General features: G+C 40.9%; 1 protein-coding gene across 1 annotated transcript in view; it reads right to left on the bottom strand.

Annotated features, from left to right (window-relative positions):
* The window catches only part of MBOAT1 (membrane bound O-acyltransferase domain containing 1), a 58409-nt gene that overhangs the window by 25873 nt on the left and 7305 nt on the right, over positions 1-25231 (bottom strand). Inside the window, exons 2-4 of the mRNA XM_059482473.1 lie at positions 8636-8781; positions 8035-8112; positions 3708-3803 (exon numbers count right to left, since the gene is read on the bottom strand). Coding sequence (XP_059338456.1) covers positions 3708-3803; positions 8035-8112; positions 8636-8781 — 320 coding nt within the window. The remainder of the gene's footprint in view (positions 1-3707; positions 3804-8034; positions 8113-8635; positions 8782-25231) is intronic.

Raw genomic sequence — 25231 nt, 5'->3', positions numbered from 1 at the left:
AAACCTCTCCTGGCATAACCTGAGGCCATCTCCTCTTGTCCTGTCTCTTGTTATATGGAAGAAGCAACTTACCCCTGCCGTGCTACAACCTCCTTTCAAGCAGTTGTAAAGACTGATAAGGCCCCTCCTGTTCTCCAGTCTAAACAACCCCAGATCTCTCAGCCACTACTCATATGTGAAAGAAACTCCCATATGCACAATCATTCTCTGACATTTCACTGAATAACCTGCAATATTAGGGAATTTTGCTCAGACACTTGAAGAATTCAAAGAGGAAACTAAAAAGCTCTATGACCCTAATCAAGCAAAGGATTGAAACAGACACAAGTTCCATACCTTCTGAATTTTATCTGGATGATCGTGTGCATATGGTATTTGGTCATGAAGGTTGCTACACTGAAACTCTATTACTACTTTCAAAAAATCAGAATCAAGATTCATTATTTTAAATTAGTTTTCCTTAAAGCTATCATATTGCTACACTCAAGCTGAGCCTGTGATACAAAGGGCAAAAACACAAACTGCATGATATTATTACGGTTTTTATAAAGTTATATAGGCAGGCAACTTACCAGCATAATCCTCTTAGCATAAAGGAGAAGAAATAAGAGAGAGAAAGAGTTAGGATTTAGTTTTTCCAGGTACAATGTACAAATGTCATGGCAAACCAAGTAAAATGAAACACGCATGTGTCTCTCAAAGATTGATTTGAATTAAGAAGGAAGCACAGGATTCAGTTATTGTATAATTAGCATTCAAAACAAATAGGATTTTTGAGGAAGTGCTAAAGAGAAAATTCCTAAATTACATCATCACTTATTTGAGAAATAATATAACTGATATAAATGAAAGAAATTTGATAACATATATACATATTTTTAAAAGTAATTAAAATGGAAGTGCAGCAAGCTGGAAATTGTTTTCCTTAAAACCTGGCAGTAGTTTAAAAAAAAACAAACAGTTTTTCCTTAAGTAAACTCTTAAAAAAAAAAAGAGTTTTTCCTTAAGTACTATGCAATACATGAAAAACTCCTAAATCAAGAAATAGCTGCAAGCAGCTTGAATACAGTTTTGACAGTGGGACTCAGTGACCTTCCCTTTGCAGGAGATAAGAATTCACTAGTCACCAGCAGGTAAGAAGTCCCTTATTTCTTATTCTGTAACCTGGAAGTGATATGCCATAGCTTGATCTTTCATTTTCCAGTTTGCTTAAGATATGACTCAGAAGTTACTTTGTTCTCTCCATCTCTACCTGCATTTTATAAGCTCTGTTCTCAAAATAGAAGGGCTCCAAACAAATAGCACAACTGATAGTAAAAACGCCCCAAAAATGTATTTGCAAGCACACTTCAAAAGGGTTATGCATGCAAGTTATTAAGTGCACAAGGCAGGCCAAGGGAGCAAATGAGGAATGCTGGCTTTCAGCACTGCCACTGGGAAACACTCCATGATCATCTGGCTTGTCACTTCAGGGACACTTCTATTGCTAATGGCAATAGAACTGGTTATGTGCCTATTTGATGTGGATTAAAACTTCCTCCTTGCAACCAGATATCACCTGACTCATGGGGTACTGAAACCTCAAAATGCAAGCCAGCAGCTGACGGGCTTTTGTTGCACCTTAAAGATTCCCCCAAGTCCAGTGTCTTGCCCCCCAAAACTGTGGGAGGCCAGAGGGAGATGGGCACAGCTCCATGGCTCTGTCTCACTCGTTTCTGAAACGCTGAGGGAGAACTTCAGTGCCATCCTCCCAGCCACACCCTGTCCTTATGATTCTCTATTGCCACATGCAACAGATGAGGAACCATCAAATATTAAAAAACGAGCAAGAAGAGGCTCAGTTGCTGCTCATACATGGTAAAACTGTGTCCAGGGAGTATATTTTGCCTCTCTGGATCATCACATCTCTTCAGGTATGTGCAAAAACTTCAATGGGCACATATTGACAGCTGAAGAAAACAGGTTTTAAGATAGATTTATGAGGGTGATCTGGGTTTCAACACTTTGGATTGCAAGTTTTTATTGATACCACTACAGTATTTTTATTTATTCTTAGCTTTTAAAATATACCATGAAGGTGCAATTCATATCCATAGTACATTTTCCACTTGTTTACTACTTGGTAGGTTTTACTTCTGACTGAAGTTTAGGAATTGGTGTGTATCTTGAACACCAAGTTAAAATCAAATAACAGAGGAAGTTCAAGCATTATGTTTCCAGTACCATTATTATCCCCAAGCTCATCATTAAATAAGAGTAGTTACTTTTCCATTAAGGGAGCAGAGAACACTACCTAATCCATAACAAACAACCACCATTCCTCTTCTTTCACCCCCAGTCTCAGCTGGCTCTTTATTAAATGTATTCAGAGAGAGAGAGCTAATATGCCTGACAGTGCATTTCTGAGCACATCATTCAGAAAAGCATGATCTCTCACATTTATCTCTCTGTCTCTTACACACACTGAACTATAGCATTCCAATCCCATTTATAGCCTTCTTGGTATGTCATGCTCTTTGAGGATATGCTTTTGTGTATTAAAAGAACTGCAGAAAAAATTACAGAACTAAATTTCTTTAAACATATAAGTTCCCATTACTGAAGCCTCCTTAATAAAAAAACCTCAGGAGTTTGAGAAAAACTTCCCCTCTGCCACCTGAAGTTTAATTAAATGCTGAAACCCATCACCTCAAAGAGAGAGACACATGCACAAGGACAGCAAAAACCTTCATTCTCCTACTCTGTGCCTGCAAGATGAAAGAGACTTGGAAGAGCCATGTAAAAGATTCTGTGCAAGTTTACAGAAATTTTTCCTGGTATGTTACTAATTACTGTGCCTTCAGACATTCAATTAAACAAGTGGAATACAGATTAGCACGCTGGTTTCAAATCACACAAAAGCACACCTTCCTCCCACAAACAAAGCACACAGGGTTGGTTAGCTGTCTTTATCTTTGCAAAGCATCCTCCACTGCTTCTCTGAGTGAAATCAGAGACCACAGTGTGTATGAAAACCGTTTCACACATATCACAGCATGCAAAAAGTTGTGCTGTTTAAGCAGCAGCCACAAGCTGGCTCCATGAGAGAACCAGTGCTGACAACCTGAGCTGATCTCTTGTCTCAGTGCCTGGGTTACTCCCCAGCTCCTCCAGCATCTCACCCCTGCCCAAATCCTGCCCTCACACCCCGGAGAGCCTGGGCTGGGAAACACCTCCCCAGCTGGGGCTTCAAGGTAAATCAGAATGGGGGAGAGGAGACACAGAGCTGACAGTTGTGCCTAGGAAGCTGGAAGGAGAGCAGCCCACCATCATCCACACAAGTCACTCCTACAGCTCCAGGGAGAGACTGCCCAACCTGCCCTCCCAGGATGCTCTGCAGGGAAACCTAGCTAGCTAACTAAGCTCTACCTTCCCAGCTGTACACCTTCCAGCAAAAGAACAACAGAAACAATGAATCAGCGCAAAAATCATACAGTGCTTATTCCTTTTTTTAAAAACAAAACCAAAACCCAAAGCAACAAACAAAAAAACCAACCCAAAACAAAACAAATCCCAGCAAAACCCCAAAGAATACAACAAAAGCCTCAGAAAAAGCTTAAGGGAAACAAAATTGCAGGTGCTCCGCAGATAAGATAAAAATTATTCTTACAATTATTGAAATCAACTAATACTGATTGACAAGGGAACCAGTTTGCAGAGTCACTCACCCGGAAAAGTCTGTAGTGAGAATGCCATAATGAAAAATGTATATTCGGCTTATGTGGCACAGTGTGAGGTATCCCATGGCTACGACAAAGGAGTACCTAAAAACAGAACACACAGAACACACAGTTACCAACACAAGTACCAACAAGAACTACAATCACTCAAATTGGGTTGGGCTTGTTTCGATTTTCTCAAATCAGATTGTTTAAAAGTCTGGAGCTATGCTACAAGACCTGGGAGAAATTCTCAAAGGGGGCTGATAGTTTTGTGTACCCAGCTGAAACCTTACAGAGGTGTCTCCTCATTCAGGGGGTAGAGAAAAAATGGAAGAAGAAATAGGATCAATTCAAGTTGCAAAATTGAATTTTCAAAGCTCCCATCTTCACATATTATTTTGAAATTTCTGGTCCAACTTAAGTATTTGAAACCAGATGATACTGTATGTCATTCACTGAAGTTATCCACTGCATTTTGGTCTGTAAACGTTCTTTATTTACAACTCTTCCTCAGACCTAGCAAAGACTGAAATATTTCAAGCTTAAGGTATTCTCTCTCTCATAATTTTATATAAAGGCAGATGATGGCACATAGCTCAATCTTTTCAGCTCTCCATACTGAAGCACACCATCTTCCAGAAAAATCATAGAATCCGATAGTCTGGAAAGGACCTAGAAGATTACAGTACTTGAATATCTGTATATAGACCTTGCCCCGGTGGGTCCCGGTTGTTCTAAATGGGCTGCAGCTGTGATGTCCTTCATTGGGCGGCAGCTGTGGCTAATGAAGATAACTGGGATAAAAGGGGGTGGGCTGGCTGGTCAGGGAGAGTCTTGGAGGAGCCCTGATGAAGAAGCAAGAACAACACTGCTGTGAAGAGCTGCTTGTGAGAAAACCACCCAGAAGGTATGGGACTCTAGAAATATTATAACAGCCACATGATAACAACAAGTGGTGACCCCAGCGTGATAGAGACATGCAGCTGAGAGCTGTGATAGCCAAGAGCTGTGAAGAAGCATGGCCTTTGAGTCAGGAGCTGTGGATAAGACAGCCAAGAGCTGTAGGAGAGCATAGCATTTGACTTGAGGAGCTGTGATAGCCAAGAGCTGTGAGAATATGGCCTTTGAGCAAGGAGCTGTGTGTGTTGTATGTGGCCTTTGAGTCATGGGGAAATGTATGTATAGTAATGTGTCCTTTGAATCATAAGTAAAGTATATGTATTGAGTTGGGGAAATATAAGTGGCCTTTGAGTCACAGTGAAAGATATGTATTGTAGGATATGTAAAATCTGTTCCTGTAAGTAAATGAATAGGGGGAAATGTAGTAGAGGTGGCCTTTAAGTCCTAGTAAAATATCTGTATTGTACTTGAATATCTGTAAGGAAAAGGGGAAATATAGTACTTGAATATCTGTATATAGGCCTTGCCCTGGTAGGTCCCAGTTGTTCTTGATGGGCTGTAGCTGTGATGTCCTTAACTGGGTGGCAGCTGTGGCTAATGAAGATAACTGGGATAAAAGGGAGTGAGTTGGCCAGTCAGGGAGAGCCTTGGAGGAGCTCTGATGAAGAAGCAGGAACAACACTGCTGTGAAGAGCTGCTTGTGAGAAAACCACCCAGGAGGTATGGGACTCTAGAAATATAACAACAGAAGATCACTTCAGAAGCATTCCTTAGGTAGGATGTGATAAATTCGTTCTGCGTTTCAAGATGGTAGCACACTTCTGTTGGGCAGGGCAGTAGCATGGTTCTACCTTAATAGCTGAGCAGTCTGAAGACTGAGAATATTGCAGTGTCTGCATAGGCAGATGCAGCCTTTCATACAAGTAACTGCTGCCTGTATTTACATGAGCCAGGAAGAGGATTCTGGGGAGAAAGGAACTGGATGGATGCTTGGAGATAGACTGACACATGAAGCAAATTACACCATGCAATAGAGAGCTGCGACACCAGAATGAAAGGCTGGCACCACAGGGACAGGCCAGGACCAGGTCTGCTGGTATCCTCCATAGCTGAGGTTATTGTTCTGTGGTATCCATGCAGGGCAGAAGAGGCAAAGACCAACAGACTGCAGAAGGAGATGGCACATCCTGCGTGCCTGGTAGGGCTGAGCCTTGGGGGCTGGTCAGCACACATTGCCAAGAAGTATCCTCCACAGACCCATGGCACCTACCACAGGGGAGAACTAAAGGTGAAATCAGACAAGAGGAGACAGCAGACAGCTGAAAAAGAGCCAGGCCTTTGTCAAATTATGGCTGGTTTTAAAAGAAATGAGTTTCTCCTCCCTGGGGGCTAATAAGCTGCAGTGTGAGTGACAGTGATGGATCACAAGGCAACCTGCAGGTCATGTGGCCCACAGCAAACAGCTGGATGAAAGGCAGACTAAAGGGATATGACAGATTCTTTAGGAGATTCAGAGTAGAATTTATGGTATTTTATCTGGGTCAGGCATCCAGTCCTGCCTCAGCAAGGTCCTTGGGTTCCCCTCTCATCAAGGGAGAATGGCAAGCATCCATCCAAAGGCGAGTCAGACATGTAACAGCGAGAGACAAGATGAAGGATCTAAAACAAGCCCCCATGCTGAGGTGCAAAGCACTTAGACTGAAACAGGGGGCAAGCAGGGAGAGATACACTGAGCTGCTGCTGCAGCTGGGAGCATTTCTGATGCTGGATTAATTCATCCATTTATAGGCCTTGAAGGCTAGCAGCTTCACCAGAGAGCAAACTAGCAAAAAATAACCATGGAAAAGAGAATGAAAGTTAAATTATGCAGTTGATTTAATTTGTTCTCTTCCACTGTGTTTTTATGAGGGAATAAAGAGCCAAGTCTTGAAGCCCCACTCTGAGGGATCTGTTTCCATGTATGAACAGGTCCAGACCTTCAAGTGCCCTTGTTCAAGCTTACTCTCAGCTGGTTTGAATATGTTGTTACTTTGCCAAAATTAACAATGTGGGTGCACTTTGAATTACACTGCTATGGCTAGTAGACCACAACAGAAATTCCTAACCCAGTCCTCCCTCAGAACTCCTGAGGTTTTTCAGCATGTTGGATGGACACTTCACATTGACTCAAATCAACACTTGACTGTCTTGCAGCAGTGAGTGACGTTATATGAACTGGCTTGATCTGTGTTTCAGTCTAAAGCTGTTTTGTTTCCAAGGGGTTTCCCATGGAAGCTGTGTCCTTTTCCTTATCACCACTCCACCTTGTCTGGGAAGATGTAAATAACTAGTGGATGATTCCTTTGTACACTTGGTTCTTCTGATCTACAGCCACTAACTCCTGCATTTCCCCCCATGACAGGCAGGGACAATGACCACAAAACCATAATACAAGCTTGTAACACCTTTTTATTTTGGTCTCTGGATGGCATTTCTTTAACAAACATTGTCCAATTGCCTTTCTTTTTTATGACATTATTAATTATCTCTAGACTTCTGGGTTTTACACTGGGTGAGAGGGTAGAAAAAAATATCTCATTAATGCCCTATCTTGCTGGTGCAAAATGCAAGTAACTGCTGTAGACAGAATTGCTTTTTATAGTTCACATTTCTGAATAATATTAGAAAAATCATAAGTAGGGTTCCCATTTAGATATTAGAGAGGGGTCTCTTCAGGAAAAAAAAGGAGGATGAGAGGATTATCAGACCATCAGATTCTCAGACAGCCCTGGCCTTGAAGGCAAGTGTAGAAAAGGTTTCCATTCCCCAGCCCAGATTTATGTGGATTCTGAGCATTCAGGAGCAGCTGCAGAGACAGCCAGACAGTGCAGAGACAGAAAACACCTGTCACACACCCAAACCATAAGCTTCTGCTTTAAGCAATAACAGTTCTGGTATTTTCTACTTTTTCACAAAGCCCAGTACCAAAAGCAAGACCTCATTTTGTGGATCACTAAGCTAAGCTGCCTCAGTGACCTTACTTGAACAACCTAACTCAAGAATAAGTGGAAAATACCTAAAGGCCAAACAGCAATGGGGAAAACACATTAAAAAGGATTATAAATTGCAATCTGGAAGAATACAAGACCAAGGAGAACATGACTTCATTATGCTTAAAAAAATCAAAGGTTTGTCCATAAATTATTATGCTTGCAAAAGTCAAATTTTGAGGCCAGCAATTTCATAGGAAAAAGCAATACATCAACCCAAAAACCCACAAATTGAGATTACAGCTGCTTCTGTAACTCCATGAAAAAAGCTTCTGCAAGTAACTGGGAAAGAAAAGAAGGGAAGGAAAGAAGAAAAGGTGGTTCTAAAAACTCCTCGCGATTCTCCCTGAAAGTAGAGAAGTTATCAGAGGGGCAGCTGTAGACTTGCAGCCACATCAGCTCACCTGTGGATGTTGGGAATACTCGCCATGTTCATAATGCCATAGTTCATCATCACCAGGACAAAAAGATGAATGGAATACCTTGAAGACAACAAAATGATTATTTAGATAATTTCTATTTTACCTGGAAGTGCTGGCAGTTCAGAGCAAGAGAATATTTTTTCCATGCAAATGACATTGATGTGATGTCATATCAGGCTACCAGTGAACCTGGATTACCACAGGGCATCTTTATAGCCTGACTATCCAACACAGACTGATACTTATTAAAAAGATATTATCCGTATGTTTAACTGAAAGAGTAGCCTGGCTCAAAGTGCACATTCAAGTTGGATACATCTTTTCCAGAAGAGGTATCGTCACAGCAGACTGGTGTGGCCTTAACTTCCAGAACAAACATCACAAATTAAATTAAATACTTCACTTAAAAATACTTTTATGAGTCACTTTACTTTGAGGGTTTGGAATGGTTATGTTGGTTAGGATATTTTTTTAAGGTAGCATTAAGAGCCTTCAGATTAAAAAGATGTAATACAAAAAAGCTGATGTGAAGTTTAAAATTATTTTTACCCAAGTCTTGTCTAAATGGTGACTGAATACTCACCATCCAAAGCAGAAGACAGCAAAGTATATTCCAAAGAGGGTGGCAAATGCGTGGCGAACAGCAGAGCTGGCATGACTGGGACTCAAGTAAATACGAAACCAAAACGCAGCCAAAAGTGCAAACAGTTGACAGGCCACAAAATTGATCTGTAAAAGACAAGCAAAACAAAAAACTGTTTTGATTCTTGGAGGAGGAGGGGGAGGATTCTCCCTGTTCTCAGAACAATTAAGAGCAGAGGTAAGAAAAGGGGGGGAAATCATCAGAGCTAGGAATCTTTCCCTTCTCAGCATTCTCACTTGTGAACTCATGTGGTAACTTTCCTCGGCCAGTGACAGAAGGGATTAAACAGCCACATGTGACAGCCAAGAGCTGTGAGAAACATGGCCTTTGAGCAAGGAGCTGTGGGTGTTGTACATGGCCTTTGAGTCATGGGGAAATGTATGTATTGTATTGAATATCTGTATAGTACTTGAATATCTGTAAGTAAAAAGAAAAGGGGGAAATATAGTAGGAGTCCTAGTAAAATATCTGTAGTGTATAAGTGGCCTTGCCCCGATCCTAGTTGTTCTAAATGGGCTGCAGCTGTGATGTCCTTAACTGGGCGGCAGCTGTGGCTAATGAAGATAACTGGGATAAAAGGGGGGTGGGCTGGCCAGTCAGGGAGAGCCTTGGAGGAGCCCTGATGAAGAAGCAGGAACAACACCAACACTGCTGTGAGAAAACCACCCAGAAGGTATGGGACTCTAGAAATATGATAACAACAATATGAATACAACAGGCACACAGCCTGAAGCAGATGAGGAAGGTCAGGCTCCAGCTGCCCCAGGGTACAGCTGGGCTCTGGTGGTTCTCGCTCTCCTTGGAGCAAGGCTCCGCTCTGCTGCCAGCCTGCCCAGGTGCAGGGCACATCACTCCCTTTCTCAATCCTCTTGGCGAGGGGTAAGGGGCAGGAAGCAGTCTGGGACTGAAATATTACCCCAGCACCTGACTGTCCCCCACCCCAACACAAGGGCAAGATCAACAATGCTGATGTAACACTGCTCACTAGCAGCAAGAACAGGGCAGCCACGCTAGCTGAATTCCTCCATTCCACAGCATCTTCCACACAGGCCTTCCAATTCCCCATTGTTTTGTGGTTTGAGTGCAAACAACTTTGCTCTGCCATCCAGCAGACACCTAAAGGAATATGCTTCTCAAATGTTCTTTGATTACTGCATGTGAAAATCAGTCTGGCCTCACTGCAAGGAGGTATGGATGGCAGTGGGAGCACAAGACATGCAGAGGGCAAACAGGACAGGAGTAGAGGCTGCTCTTGTCAGGCACAAGGACAAGCAAAAGCCTCAGTGTCCTCCCGAGCAAAACTGACATCACGCTGCCTTCTTCAAGTCACCTTCTCTTTGATGCCCTCAGCAAAAATCCCAGAAGTCAGAGGAAAAACAGATCAAAGTCACAGTCAAAACAGAGCCAGGAGCTGTCTCTAACAGAGCAAATACACCACTGGGATACAACATCCTTAAGTCCAGCCTGGACCCTGGACAGCTGGAGGTAAATTCATTTATTCAGTCACAGTGTCACAGTTCTTTTGTTTTTTCTTCTTCTTTTTAATCTTTTGGGGTTTTTTTTAATTCACCCTGAGCTCTTCAGCAGCAAGTCATCCCAGACCAAGCAAAACTAAGCAGGCTGCAACATTTAAGCAATCACTTGGATTAGAGGATTATCCGAAGCTATCAGTTCAGGACAGGATAATACATCTCACTCGGAAATGCTCTGACATGCTGGCTGTCCAGGGCTGGTTGGATTCTGCCAGGCTTCTTGTCAAAAACATTTACAATGTGTTTAACAAGATACTATAGCCCCAAAGTGCTTTTATTCTGGTGGACCACGTCCAACGTGGTGTTGGCTGTTCATGAAAATGCTTCCATTAAAGGTTTGTTGGCTCCATTGGTGCAGTTGCTCTATTTCAGTGATGCAGGCAGTCATGCAATAGAATAATGCAATAATTTAAATATTTAGGTATGTTGAATTCTAGTTGTTTGGAGCAGAGACAATATCAATTTATTTCTTGCTCATGCAAGCAAGCAGCATTTATAATAAACAGTATCACAGAATTATAACCAAAGCAAGTACTTTTCATTTTTAGTGCAAGACCTGGAGAACAAAAAGAACAAAATTGCACAGGTCTCACAAAATCCAGATGCTGTAGTAGAAATCCTGAACTTGTCTGTTGCCATAGAGTTACATTCAAAATGCTAACCTTGCTCCCACCCTTCCACAGACAGGGATGCAGCAGAAAATGCTGAAGCCCCTACATGGCTGCTCTGATTGCATCCTTTCCAAGCAAGTGGAAGAGCCTTCAGATTAAAAAGATGTAATCCAAAAGAGCTGATGTGAAGTTTAAAATTATTTTTACCCAAGTCTTGTCTAAATGGTGACTAAGTACTCACCACCCAAAGCAGATGACAGCAAAGTATATTCCAAAGAGGGTAGAAAGTGTCAAGATTCTCCCTCACAGGGAGAAGACTGATGGGTGCCAGCTCATCAGTGACAATTCAGTGAACCTTAATCCCCCCATCCTGCTCCAGCTTGGGGTCACACTGGCACATCCAGTGCAGCTCAACTCTGTGGCATGCAGAGCTTCTCTGATCTGGAGTAAAGAAGGAAAGTGCAAGACTCACAGAAACTGATGTGGTTGGTTGTTTGAAAGACAATACCCCCTCTGTGCAGCACCACTCACAGAAACTTTACACCAGGAAAAGCCATCACGATAAGCAGGCATTTGCTTTTTACTTTCACTCAGCCCCTGTAAGCCCAGTTTGAGATGTTAAGGATGCTGGGATCTCAGAGACTCACACACACACAGCATAAGGAAAGTGCAAGAACCCAGAGCAGACACACTTGTAGCATTATTTAAACAGCGAAGGCAGGGAATGACAGTGGCAGCAGCAGCAGATAATGTGGCAGAGACTTAATCACAAGCAGCTCAGCAGCCTCACATACACGTGTTCCTGCTTGCCTTGGCCTTTGAGTATGTGTTACCTGTGCTACCAACCATGCCACTGTCACACCTGCATTTTGTTGTGCAAATGAACCAAGACAATTAACCCAGACTCCGTGCTCTTTCAGCAAGTGTCAGTGCAAAGCCTTGTACCAGGCCAAAACATCACCCTCATGTTTCAATGAGTTTTTGGTTTCTAAGGGTTGTTCCTGCACAGCAGCCAAACATCACAGGCCCAATGCACTCAGCAAGCAATAATCTGGCAATGGACCAGACTTGCTCTGTTCTACACTGTGGAGATTCTCAGTTCAGTTGAAGAGAATTCTTCCCAGCTTCAGGCCTGGGAAACTTACAGAGGAAGAATGAAAACAATTATTATCTCTCTTTCTGTTCAGGTTACTTATAGATATGTACCTTCAGAGTGTGCTATTCATAGATCACCAGTACTACACAAGGGAATAGAGGGATGCAACAGCTTTTCATATAACCTCCTCTACTTAGTTATTTCTAGGTACCATTTTAAACACATGCAGTGTTCACATGCATGCACACAAAGGCTGACAGTTCATCTGACAGAGACTTTACTGCATTCTATTTGACATTAGTTTTATCCTTCATTCTACATACTTAAGGCATCCAAGTAAACAGATCCCTAAGAATTTAACAAATGTTGTGCTGCATCACAAGTGAACTAAGTCACACTTTCCTTCCTTTCCCTTTCCAAAGAGAAAAGGATTCATACTATTCCCTTTTGGTTATTTCCACTGTTGCTAAAAACACTTTATAAACAGAAAATTCAGGGCTTCTGAACACTGATGAATGGTGTCCAGGCAAAAACAACATGGAAATAAAAATTATATGCCAATTAACCTTTTACAGCATTGCAAGTCATTTGACACATGCTTTTAGCTAGCCACATCTCTTTGGTGTTGCCACCAAAATTTTGCACATCTGCTTTCAAGATTGCTAGCAGAAAGGAAACACCTTTGCTTTTTACAGTCACTTTCTTCCATGCTCTAGAGAATAAGAAGTAATAAAATTAGGAATCAGAGCACATGATATGGTGCCAAAAGAAGACAGTATCTTCCTTTCATTTTCCATGATTGAACACTGGAAGACAGAAAGGCAGTCTCATCACAGTATTCTGCAACGACATCTGGAAGACTTGTGTCTGAGTCACAGCCAGCTGGAGACAGCCTTGCAATACAGAAACAAGATATCCACACTTCTGGAGAGAGAGAAAATCTGGAACAGCTCCAGTGAAACCGAGTCGATCATTATTGTTGTCTGCTTAATTAATCCTTTAATTCTTTATTAGTCTCAACTTTAAAAGGCTTGATGGATCCAGAGCAGGTATGAACAACAAAGGAAAAAAATAAACTGTAGTTCCTCCTCGTATTCTTTCAAATTCTGTAGTAGCAATAACTCAGCAGTGATGTTTAGATAGCAAATCTGAGTTTTACACAAAGTTAGCAATCAGGTCAAACCAACCCACCAAGCACCCATGATGTTGATGCAAGAATAGCCAAACACAGTGGTTTCAAGATCCCCCTATTGGACTGTGCTGTAATCCAATCCCTCAAAGCACATAAAAGGTCAGTCCCATCTGTCCTGAGCCTTTGTATCTTCTCCCATTTTTAAGAGGATGAAACCTGGCAAACACTGGACTGGTGCTGTGTGAAGGGGAAGCACTAACTCCTAGGGATTTGGAGCCACCTTTTCAGTCATCTCCATCAACAGGCAGGGCCTTTCACATAGCAAGTCATCTCCTCAACTTCCTAACCACTCTCAGAGGAAATCTTTGCTCAGTATTTTATTTGATCCAATTAACCATATGCAAGTGGGCACTTCTAAGGGCAAATGCCAGCTGGCGAATCACAAAATAAAGGTTCCAAATACCTGGAGTTAAATAGGTGCATCTAAAAATTTCACTCTTTGCAGGACATGAGCCTGATGTTGATAACACTGAATAGGAGCAATTATCACTTTTTGTGTTGGGGGCAAAATGGCTCCATGGTGAAGGCTGGGAAGGAGGAAAAAAAACCTCAAACAAAAGTAGTAACTTGTCAAATCCCTATAACAGGAAAGCCATGGAGCCATAGAGGATTTCCAAAGAGAGAGGTAAAGTGTTGCTTAGTACACTGAAAAATTACTGAGAAAAAATTCCACAAAAATCTGAAAAGGAGAAAAGAGAAAGTGCCTTTCCTAGCTAGAAATTCTTGAGATAGGAAACAGAAACTATGAGAGGAGACAAAATCTGACTATACACCTTTATACCAAATCATTACCAAGAGTTTTGGTCACTGCTTCTTGTAGTTGAAGGTAGGCTACTGATAACCCATTTCAGGAAGTTTCAGTTCTGCTCACCCCATAAGCCTTGCATCTGCAAATCTCCCTGTTTGAAAAAGTGGCAATACACAGTTGAGAGTTACTAGATCACACTCTAGGAAGAGATAGTTAAGTACAAACACATAGCCTCTTATTTTAGGGCTTTTAACCTTTTCCTTACAGTTAAGTATCAGAAGGAAATATCCTGCATTCAGTTATGACCACAAAAATACTTTCTTTTCCCTCTGTTACATTTTTCCTCCCTTAGGCTTGCAGAAAATTTGATCTCACTTTCCAGAAATCTAGGAGGATATAACAAATTGACCACACGTTTCTCTCCAAACTCCAAATGCCAATTAAGTCCATTACCCAAATCAGACCATCCTCTGTAAGCAAAACTCCTGTTAATGCTGTTACTCTGGCAATCACTACAATCAGTCACACTGCTAACTTGCCCCTTGTTGATGACAAGGTGCTGATGTGTCCTCAAGGGCACAGTCTGTGGATAAAAAATAGGCATATTGCACATTTACACATTCCCAGAGAGAGGTACAAGTGTGTTTGAGCACAGCTAGGCTGTCAGAATATTCCCAGCCAGCATCCAGGTCCATGTCCACTTCTACATGTAGCAGATGATGCAGTTGGGTTAGAGATATGGCAGAAGATGCCTCTAATTTATTCCAGACCTTGGATTTATCAGCCAAATGAGAGAATAAAAGTTTAAATCTGCATTTCATTTGCTGAACAGAAGTGTGAGAGCAGAGGCCTCTCATGGTGGTTCAGTATAAAGATGAAGTTACATCTCATGGTGAAGATACTCTGTTGCCATGTACTAATGAGCTTCTAAGCACTGCTTTAGAAGATTGCTACAAGGTTTTTATCATAAATTAGACTTTCTCCTCTATTCACAGACTTAGCACAGACAACCAGACATCTCTTTTCAGTATTTGGAAAAGCGTAAAGAACCTTGCTAACAGAAACTACTGCCAGCTCAAGTCAAACCACTGTCTGTGGAGTACAACAGTGCTTGGGTAGTATTTTGGAAAGGGAATGCCATTACAAAGCATTCCACTCTGCCAGAGATCAGACCCATCTTCCAGGGTGATGCCTTTCTTCCAAAGAATAAAACAAGAGCTACAGAAATGCAGTAATTTGTTTTCCATGTTTAAAAGATTATTTTGCACATATAACCAAAGACACCTGGCAAACAACATATTTAAGTTCACTTTGCAGGAGACATTTCTACTTTGATGTTGAAAAACAGACCTGCTGTTATTATAGCATTTCATAACATCAAAAGTGTGATATTTAGAAGGGGCGTGTTAAGAATGAGAGATGGAATAGTCTTTAATCAGATCTCAAAGATATCTGATACTTGCTGAAATTTCTCAAAATATTTTGATCTTTCAGACTATTTTTATGAACTATAAGGACAAATATCCTCTGCAGAGATCATTCAGCTCTACACAGGGAGGGGACAAGCACCTCCAAAAAGGAGGGCAATACCATAGAGACCATGTCAAGTTTCCCACTGCTAGAGTTCTGACCCAGGCTTCCATGGAGGAAAAGGATTTGTGTAACACAGTCCATGCAGTTCCCCTTACTGCCCACAGTGGTATTGCTTTGCACAGAGCTCAGTGCACTGGGAGCCAGCACAAAGAGGCTTTTATTTGTAAAGGAAGCAGAACTGACTGTCACTTGCAGGACGCTGTATCTTCTGTTCATAGCCAGGCACTGCAGACTGCAATCAGCATGGATCAGAGGGGAGAAAAATTAACTTACATTGGGGAAATACTGATTCCACTGCTGACATGTCACATCTCCAGAACTATACAGAAACAGCTTATTTCTCTGGCTTTGTGTTGTAGGAGTCCTATGGAAGATTTTGGGGGGGCAGAAGCAAAGGCTTGAAAACAGAATTTCTGTCATGGGAGAGACAGAGACAGAAAAAAAGCATGTATGCATGACTAATTAAAGATTATTGTCCTCTTCAGAAGCAGCACTAAGTTGTCACAGCCTTGGCATTTTTTGTGCAGTTGGATGAAGAAAATGGAGTTGGTGAAGTCGAATATACAAAACTGACAGTATTTTGGCTTGTTGTGCTGTTTTCCTGGGTAAATTCTGTTTCCCTACTTACAGGGTCAAATATCCTTCCATGATTTAGACTGTAAACTTGAAACAGATGTTCTTTCTGGATTACCTCTATGAAACCACTAGCAGAATAATCACTAGCAGGACACAAAATATAATTAAAGATTAAACCCTGAGTCATCAAAAATTTTAAAGGAAAAACATTTAAGTCAAAAGTAAGCTTGAGAAGTCAAATCTACATCATAATGCTAAGTCACACTCCCATACTCTTACCTTTGATAAATTTAATACGTGGACCTGATCCAAAAACAGCTTTAGCTCATTGTCAACAGCTCTCACATTGAGCTGTAATGACTCTGTATGTTGAGCAGATGTTTAAGCAATGATCATTTCTGTGCAGCAACGTTCTGCCACTACCTGTACCTCATTAATTACTGCTCTCTCAGCAAGTGATGCCAAATGATGAAATTCCCTTGTATCTAAGATAGTCAGCACTAATTCCTACCTGTAATAGGAACAGCAGGAAAATCAAACAATCTGGAGCCTTAAGTCATCCTGGTGGTTCTTTTAAACCAGAATGCCTCTAGGTTATTAGAAGATCTGTCTTGCTTCTTCAGACTGCTCAGCAGAGAGGCAGCACACTAATAACAGTACCTTAAGTCCAAAAATACTTAAAAAGAATAATTTTACATACTTCTATGCAGGTGGGGTATTTCACAGTATTACGTGTCAGACATGTCTAAAAGCAGAACTACAGCTAGAAGGTCAGAGTATAGAGAATAATTTAATAAGAAAAGGAAAAGAGGATTGAAGTGTTGTTATCCAAACAAGAAGTTTGGCACACCAAAAAAAAAATCCCAACAAAATTAGCAAGCAAAAAAACCCAATACCAGAACTACCAGCCTTGCTTCTTCACAAAAGAGTCCCTTGGATCAAGAACTTTTGATAGGAAAGATGGCATCTTGTACCATCTGCCCTCTATCACCACATCACTCCATCACTCCAGCTCTTCTGTCAGGTATGCTCAGAAGGCCCCACTTAAACATATGTAAAGTTAGGAGAGAGATGCTTAAGTGAAAACTAACAGAAACATAGAAAATACCTACAGGAGACTAAGATACAACAAAGCAGACACCTGAGTCCTGCAAAGCCTTCTCTGAAAGTCCCTAGAACTCTAAGAAGTTCCCAGGGGGGGATCACCACAGCACTGCTTCCCCCCTCTCTTTCTAAGCCACCTGCAGGGCTCAGCACCTATCTGGAGCTTGGATCCTTCCATAATCATTAAATACACCACTTCCCCACCTTTTTCTCACAAAGGAATTCTTGGGTAACAGATACTGACCCCAGCTAGTCTTTTCAGAAGTGATGAATGCCCCAAATCCCAAACAGGTATTTCCACACCTCCTCTCAAGAGCACTGCTGAGCTCCCAATCCACAACACGGTGTCCCTTCATCCACCACAGACAAGGGATGGACACCACAGCACCAAAAAGGAAGCAGGACCAAGACAGGTCTCATTAGACATGATTCAGCTCACCAGCCTCAAGCACTGATCCTGAGATTTCAGCCCAGTTTCTACATGTGCGTTCTTGAGTAGGCAACTTCAAAGAAGCAGCACTAAGAATAGCATCAACACAGACCTGATTTATCTCCCACAACATTTAAATGTTTAGTTTTTAAAAACTTAGAACAAAACACAGTAAGCCAAGCACCTTTTCATTTTGTCTGTGTAACTGATAAGTACACAGCTGATTTATTCAAAACACAAAGAAGGCATACAGACAAATGTTTGTCTACCCAACCACTCTTCTGTGACTTCAATGTAAATTATCTTCCCCAAATACCAACGGGGCTTGCCTGAATGCAGAGATGGCAGGATCCTTATAGCAGTGTTTGTAAAGTCCCAATTCAGCAACACACTTAACTTTCAGGCCAGATGAAAGCCTTGAGCCCGCACATATTCATCAATTTAAAAATAAAACAGTAGGCTTAAAGTGCAATCCGTCAGTAGAATGGGAACTGGCACATCTAAAATAACTTGCCCCATTCTTGCTGCTGCAATGTCTGTGCAATTCTATTTTCAGTTCCTTTTCTATAGAAAAATGTCAGTGGTCTTTAAAAAAACAAACCAATACAAACAGAGCAGTTTTGTTCTCATTCGCCCAGTGATGTCCCAGTAAGTGCACACAACAGAAAGAAACAAATATCAGTGAGGGGAAAAAAGTGCCAACTTGAAAGGTTATTTTATGCCAAAAGAAAGTTGGTTTATTTCCCCACTGTAGAAACTGTCAGCACTGTGCTAAATTTAAGCACATTATCCTTGGAATTAGTGGCTTGATCAAAGACTAAACTTTTCAGACATTGCAATGGTATTATGTAACCCTTTATTAGGCCCTTAAACACAGAAAATCTGGAACATCCTGTCTTTAAATACCGAGTCATGTTCATAGGAACTTAAAACAAGGGTGCTGTAAAATTAGCCTATTAGGATGTGCTTAAAAAGTTTATGCATGGACTTTGCTAGAGAAAAGGATAGATTTTATCTGTGCTTACACTCATCTAGATAGCAGAACTTGTCCATCTAAATTTCTTTTCATTCCAATGAGGAAAAAAGACAATTCTAGGTTGGAATTCATCAAATTCTGAAGCATAACTCTAAAACAGGTACTTCTACTGTAAAAGTACTTTAAGTTTAGTAAGTTTAGATGCAGAAATGTACAGTGCAGATTTATAAACAGTATTTATACTACACACACTCACTTTACCAGAAGCAAAAAGAAATCCCTGGATTGTGAAACTGGACTACATTTAGTTGTAAGAAATGAAGTTTTCAAAAATGACCCATAGCTTCTCACACTTCAGTTTTTGGTTTAACACTTGAAGACATCATAAAAAGGTTTCGTATTCCAGAAGCTGGTATTCTACACTAATTTCAAGTGCCTGAAACAGAACTGGGATAAAACAAAACAAAACACAAACCTAAAACCAAATGAACGAAAAAAAAAAAAAATACAAAATGGGCCAGTCAGGAGAAAAGCAAACTAGCATATCTAGTGCTAGATACGTGTGGAAGAGTTTTGGGGTAACAATGCTCCCACACAATAGGCATAGTCAAACACATTCGGTTTCCTGCTTCCCCAGGCAGATGCTACAACCTCGCTTCTTCCTGTCCTCTTCCTTGCCCAAGCAGTTTTCTGTCTCAGAAATGCACAGGAACAGCCCTTGCAGAGGGAGTGAAGAGCAAAGCAAATGCTTCAGACAAGCACACAAACACAATATTGGGGTACATCAACACGGAAAGGTGAAGATCTATGTTGCTGTCTTATGCTCCAACCTAGCAAAATAAAGGGAGACCATACCCTCTCCAGCAATGCAGCCAACAGAATTTGGTGGAAGAGGTACAGAAAGTATTCCCAGCTACCTTCCACGGGCAGAAGAGGACACACAAAACTTTTGGGAAGCCAGCAGGGAGGGCCAGGGAAAATGTGCAGTGAATCTGCAGAGATTTTTTTTTTCCTTTAGAATTAATTTTCAGTCACCTCAACCTGATGTACTTTAGAGAGGTTTTATCACATGGGGTAAAAAAGAAGCATAGCACAAGGGCAGGAAATACATGCACAATCACATTTTTTGGCAGTAAACCTTAGTCAGAACCATTTAATTGGGAAACTCAGTTTATACTTAGACAATTATATTTGCAAACATAAGAGATAGTAAAACTCACTCTTTTTGCTTCCAAAAACAATGAAAACTTTATATTTTCCAGCAGCTTGCCGAGTCACACATTTCCCCCAAGGCACTTGATTCTGCTGGCCAGCAGATTTTCTAGACAGCTATTTTCTTAATTTTTAGCCTATTTCCAAAGAACTTTGTATGTGCTGCTTTTTTTTTCTTTTTTTACTAATTCAAACACAACTATCTTCATTTAATTCCTTTGCTATTACGGTGACCATGTGGAATCTGCAAACCTCTGTTAACTGCCAGCTCTAGATATTCACTTTCACAACCACAAAATACTGGTCCTTCTATTGTTCTACAGTTTAAAAGTAAAATTATTGCCCTTTTTTTCAATATATGACATGTTTGTCTAGTCTTCATTTATGTGGGCTGCAGACTTATTTTTAATCCCTTCAGAACCATGGCAGGAAGAGAAGACACCAACAAAATGTGCACAGTGACAATATCCTGTTGTGGCTTTTTTCCTCCTTCCTTATTTCTACTCAGAATTTGCAGCATACTTGTTGCTCCATGGTCATTTATTTTGGATGGTGAACCATGCAAAAAGACAAGAACATAACCCCAGCTGTTTAATTGTGCCTGTTACAAGCACCTTACATCTACAGCAAGTATCTCTGAAAGCTGAACTTAGGAGCATGTCTAATTTTAGGCACTCAGCTTCAGACACTACTGAAAACAAGTTACTTGGAGATGACAAGTGCTCAGGACTTGGCACAAGTCAAGCATCTCAACCACCACTAAACTAACATATTTGGAAATCATCAGTACCTTTCAAAAAAGGCATGCTCTGAAGGAATTTGAGGGGTTGCCCCCTCAAATGAAACAAACAAATAATGATAACAAAAAAAACCCCACATTTCCTAGTTTTCAAACTTAGCAACCAAATCAAAACAAAAACTAACAGGAAAACACACAGCATGATCAAGCATCAGTTGGTGAATAAAGAAATGCAAACAAACAAACAAAAAAGAGATATTTGGCTTTTGCTATAAATTAATTTTATTTGCATTATACTATATTTAAGAAAAAATATTTAATTTCCTGGCCTCATTAAAGCCTTCTTTACATATCCCCCCACTGGAGCTCTGTAGTTCTATTTGCATGCAGTGCAGCAGAGCTTTGGTTTATAACATTGATATTTTCCAAAGATAACTGCGATATGAGGAGGAAAAAACTCACTCACCTTTACCTAACCATGGTATTTTTGTATTCTTGCCATGCTTATGAGTCAGCAATAGCAGAAACTTAACTTGCTTTTCTTAGGCAACAGGAATAAGTCTCACTTTTTCCTCTTCAAGAGTTAGGGAAAAAAGAGAAGAATGTCCTTACATTTTAAAATTATTGCAGTGATGGTGCTACTGTGCAGTGACAGGCAACTTATTATCCAAGAAACAAAGTACAACAACAAAATTCCAAAAACTCCGAGTGAACTCTTCTCAAAATACCATAAGAATTTGAACATAGCCAGGGAAAAGAAATTCAACAATCCTTTAAGTTGCATAAACAATTATCATTTCCCTTTCAAGCAAGTGCTTTACACATAAAGCCTAAAAAAACATGCTGTGAAAGAACTAGGACATTGCACGATCTGCCCAGCTGGCTTACAAAATGTATTTCCACTTCTCTATCACAAGGTTTTATACCCCTAACATCGGGGTATCTCAGAGGCACATTGAGAAAGCATTTCAGGTCTGATTTTTAGCAAACTTCATTATCTCAAAATGCACATGGTGTTCTTCCCACTGCTGCTGTAGCACTAAGGTGCAGATTCGGATGTGGGGAGGGTTTCAGTTTCTCTGGTGCTGGGAGCAATGAGCAGCACGGAGTTTATATGGGATGAGAGAGAGGAGATCCAGGAGCTGGAGGTGACCAGAGACCCCTTTGGGTCCCCAAAGACCACCTGAAGCTTCTCCAGGCCACAAGCCACTAGTTTCACCTGTCAGCAAATAAATGAGGCCCTCGTCTCATAGACAGAAATTCTCCAAGCCATGGCAAAAACACGATCCTAGACACAGCATACAGGCACACTTGCCATTTAGGGTCTTCTAAAACTGGGCAAGTATCTCATCTTTAATAGGGACTATGCTCAAAAACTGAAGTGCCAAAGGAAAAGGAAAGAGAGAAGGCAGATACAGAATCTCTTTTCTCCTGACAATCATTTAAACACTAACTCAACTCCATCTAGGCAAAAAAATAAACAAGACTGAGGCCCCTAGGTGACTAATGGTGCACATAAAAATGTATGACTGATAAACAGAGAGATAACAGACTACAGATCAGGATGTCAGAACCCTATCAAAGGATGAAGGCAGACTTCACCAGACATCTGCTGGCATAATCTATTCAAAGAATATATGCAGATCACGAAACTATCAAATACAGCATTAAAGATATGCAGCATGAAATGAACAGAGGGGAAGTGCTCAGCATATGGACAAAAATCCCCCAGCAGTTAAAAATCAGAACAGAAAAGTAAGAGGATAACCCAACAGGGGAATACATTTCAAAACATATAAGGAGCCAGTTACTTTTTATATAAACTAATAAACAGAAGGACAGCTGCAGCTGGCGCTGCCTGAAAGTGGGATGTGAGAGAAGTGACCTCTCCTGGGTGTTGGCTAATCTTCCCTGCAGAGATCTGCTGCTTCCTGCTATATTATCACCATGTGAAGAAACTCAAGGAATAAACCCAGCATGAGTCAAGGTCTGGGAGGGGATGATGACTCTAGCAGAGCCAGCCATCCATAATGGAAGCATCCATGCTTTGGACTGTCAGCAGTGGTTTGGGATCCCAAAGGCATCAGCAACACCAGAGGCAGGGCTGACAGAAAACAGTGCCTGGAGGGGGAACAAGCCCTGAGATGAGCCAGCAAAAGAACAGGTTCCTCCAAAAGCTTTTTCTTTTAAGCTGTGCTTACCCTACAAACTCATATCAGTCATGTAAACATCAAAGTCCACTCTGGCCCTAGCCAAGTTCTTGGCCTTCGCAGCCTCCTGTTGAAAGGGTTTCACAGCCAGGTCTGGACCACATGAAAAACATCCCAGTTTTAATCACTGTTGAATCTGCAGCCTATCACATGTCTCTCTCAACATGAAGAAACACTGGGAGACAGAAAGGAGTACGTCCTTTCTTTGTTTGACCAGAAAGGCTGTGAGCTCCCCGTCCCTGGAGGTGTTCAAGGCCACCTGGGCTCTGAGTAACATGGCCTAGTGGAAGTTCCCTGGCATAAGGGTTGAAGCTAAATGATCTTTCAACATATTCTATTACTCTAAGGCCTAGATCCATTTCTTTCATGCCGCTCACAAACACTTTCACCATGATCCCTCTTAAAAGTCACATTTCTAAAGCAAACCTCTCTGTCCCTTCACTTTGCTTTAGCAGGTTTAAGAAAATAAGCTTACCCTGTATTTTTTTCTCTTTTATCTAGTTCCAGTTTTCATCCTGGTTCATGGCAAAGAACAGCTACAGTCATCTTCTCATTGACAAAACTGACCACAATGGAACAGAAATATAGTTATGTCACTCTGCCTTGAGCATTCTTTGTTCTAATCCTCATCTTATTTACTGATTAGCATCAGCAGAACACCTCTGAAACTTTCTTTTTCCAAACAGCTGAGTCCATTTTTCTCTCTGCAATGTTAGGTTTGCAAATTGGGAAATAACACCCTATCAGAGAAGTGGCAATAAAGGTAACACAAAATTAAAATCATATTCTCTGAACAAAAAACAAGTGTTTTCTCTCTTAAGAGTCTATCATGTTTCACAGTGTCTCACAGCAATATGCCTACACTTTCAGCATTCTTGTACAAAGTAGGGGAAACCCACCCATACTCTGAGTGCAGTGTTATTGTTGCTGTGGCAACTACAGACCACAATTTTTTGCCTCTAGAGAATTAGCATGAACACAAACATACACACTGAGGCAAAGAAAACTGTGGGTCCTAACAGTGCCTACAACTCACTGTAGATGCCTAATGCTGCCATCAAAAACTGAATTTAACTTTTAAAAAATGAACTTTAACTTCTCAGTCACTGTCTCCATTTGTCTACACTTTGTTTCCAATTTCAACACAGCATAGTTGGCAAAATACCCTGAGAAACCCTGACACATGAGAAGTGTAAATGTCAGACTACTTAAACTCCACTTGTGAGTGAGCAGAGTAATTATAAAACTCTCTCTAAAACAGATAAATTAGTGATCCATCAGCTGGAATTTGCTGGTATAAATACTTAGTGCAAACCCTAGGAGCCAGGGATTTGAATCTGCCCTCTGTGTGTGTGCACATGAGATGAACAGCCACTGCTGTACTCTCTTTAACACTACCTCACACTGGTAAAAGGGGAAAAAAAACAACCTACCTTCACCAGTTTATAATATCATCTGAGCCAGATGTAAGAGTTAAAAATTAAAACTTTTCTACTCAGTGATCCTTTAAAAATAAGAGGTTTTACTTAAAAACAATACATGAGCATGAAAATAAGCACAGGAGTTATTTAAGAAATACTGAAAGCAGGGGGTCCTCAACTGTTTTAGGTTTTGCCTTGTCATTTTGCCTTCCCCATTCCTGCCCTATCTGCATACCAGGGCCAAATTGCACTTGAGCAAGAAACCACAAATGAAGAAATTGCTTTGTCACAAGACCAGGGCCTATGGAAGCAGCAAAGACTCACCCAGCTCATGACAGTCAGCCTTTGAAGTCTGTTTCTTGGCCTGAAATGGTTATTTAGTTTTTCTAGTATTCTGCATGTAATCCAAATAAATTATTTAAAAGAGTATTTTCTTGCCTCCCTTTTCCATCCCAGATGTCCCCAACCCGACACACTCACTGAACTTGAAGACCACAGAATATAATCTCTCGCTGATCAAAAATTTAAAACTTGCTATTCCATCGGGTTGCCAGCTCTTTGTCTGGGATTTAGCAGCCAGACACACTCAGGTCTATTTGCTTTTTGCTGAAGTCCTCTAGGCAGGCAGCTCACATGCTTTGAGACAGCTTCCCACCCACTACACTGCAGGGTGTGACATGAGGGCACAGGCAAAACTCCCATTATCCAGCCAGTCTGTCACCAGGTAAGCGCCAAATCTTACAAGGACAAAGCAACCAGAAAGAGGGAAATTAAGAATTGGTCTTAAGTTTAGTATTTGTTTTGCCTCAGACCAGATAGCATGGCAACACACATGCCACAGACTGATTGATTAACTTTATAAAAAGTTTTCAGGACAATGAGTACCATTTCCTGTGGAAGAAAAAAATAAAAATTTTTCCTGGCTGGAAAACTGTCTAGTTAATACCTAGGATTCGGGTTTTAAAAATGGTCTTCTATTTGGGTATTTTACTAACATTTAGAGGAATGATTGAGAACAAATTCTTTGGAAATTTGTAAATGATTCAACATATTTTATTAAAAAATATGTTTACAAGGGTTTTTCTCCTCACACTAT

Source organism: Ammospiza nelsoni, chromosome 1, assembly GCF_027579445.1.
Source record: "Ammospiza nelsoni isolate bAmmNel1 chromosome 1, bAmmNel1.pri, whole genome shotgun sequence".
Classification (NCBI taxonomy): Eukaryota; Metazoa; Chordata; class Aves; order Passeriformes; family Passerellidae; genus Ammospiza; species Ammospiza nelsoni.
Note: the sequence above shows the minus strand (reverse complement) of the source record. Positions and strands in the feature narration are given on the sequence as shown.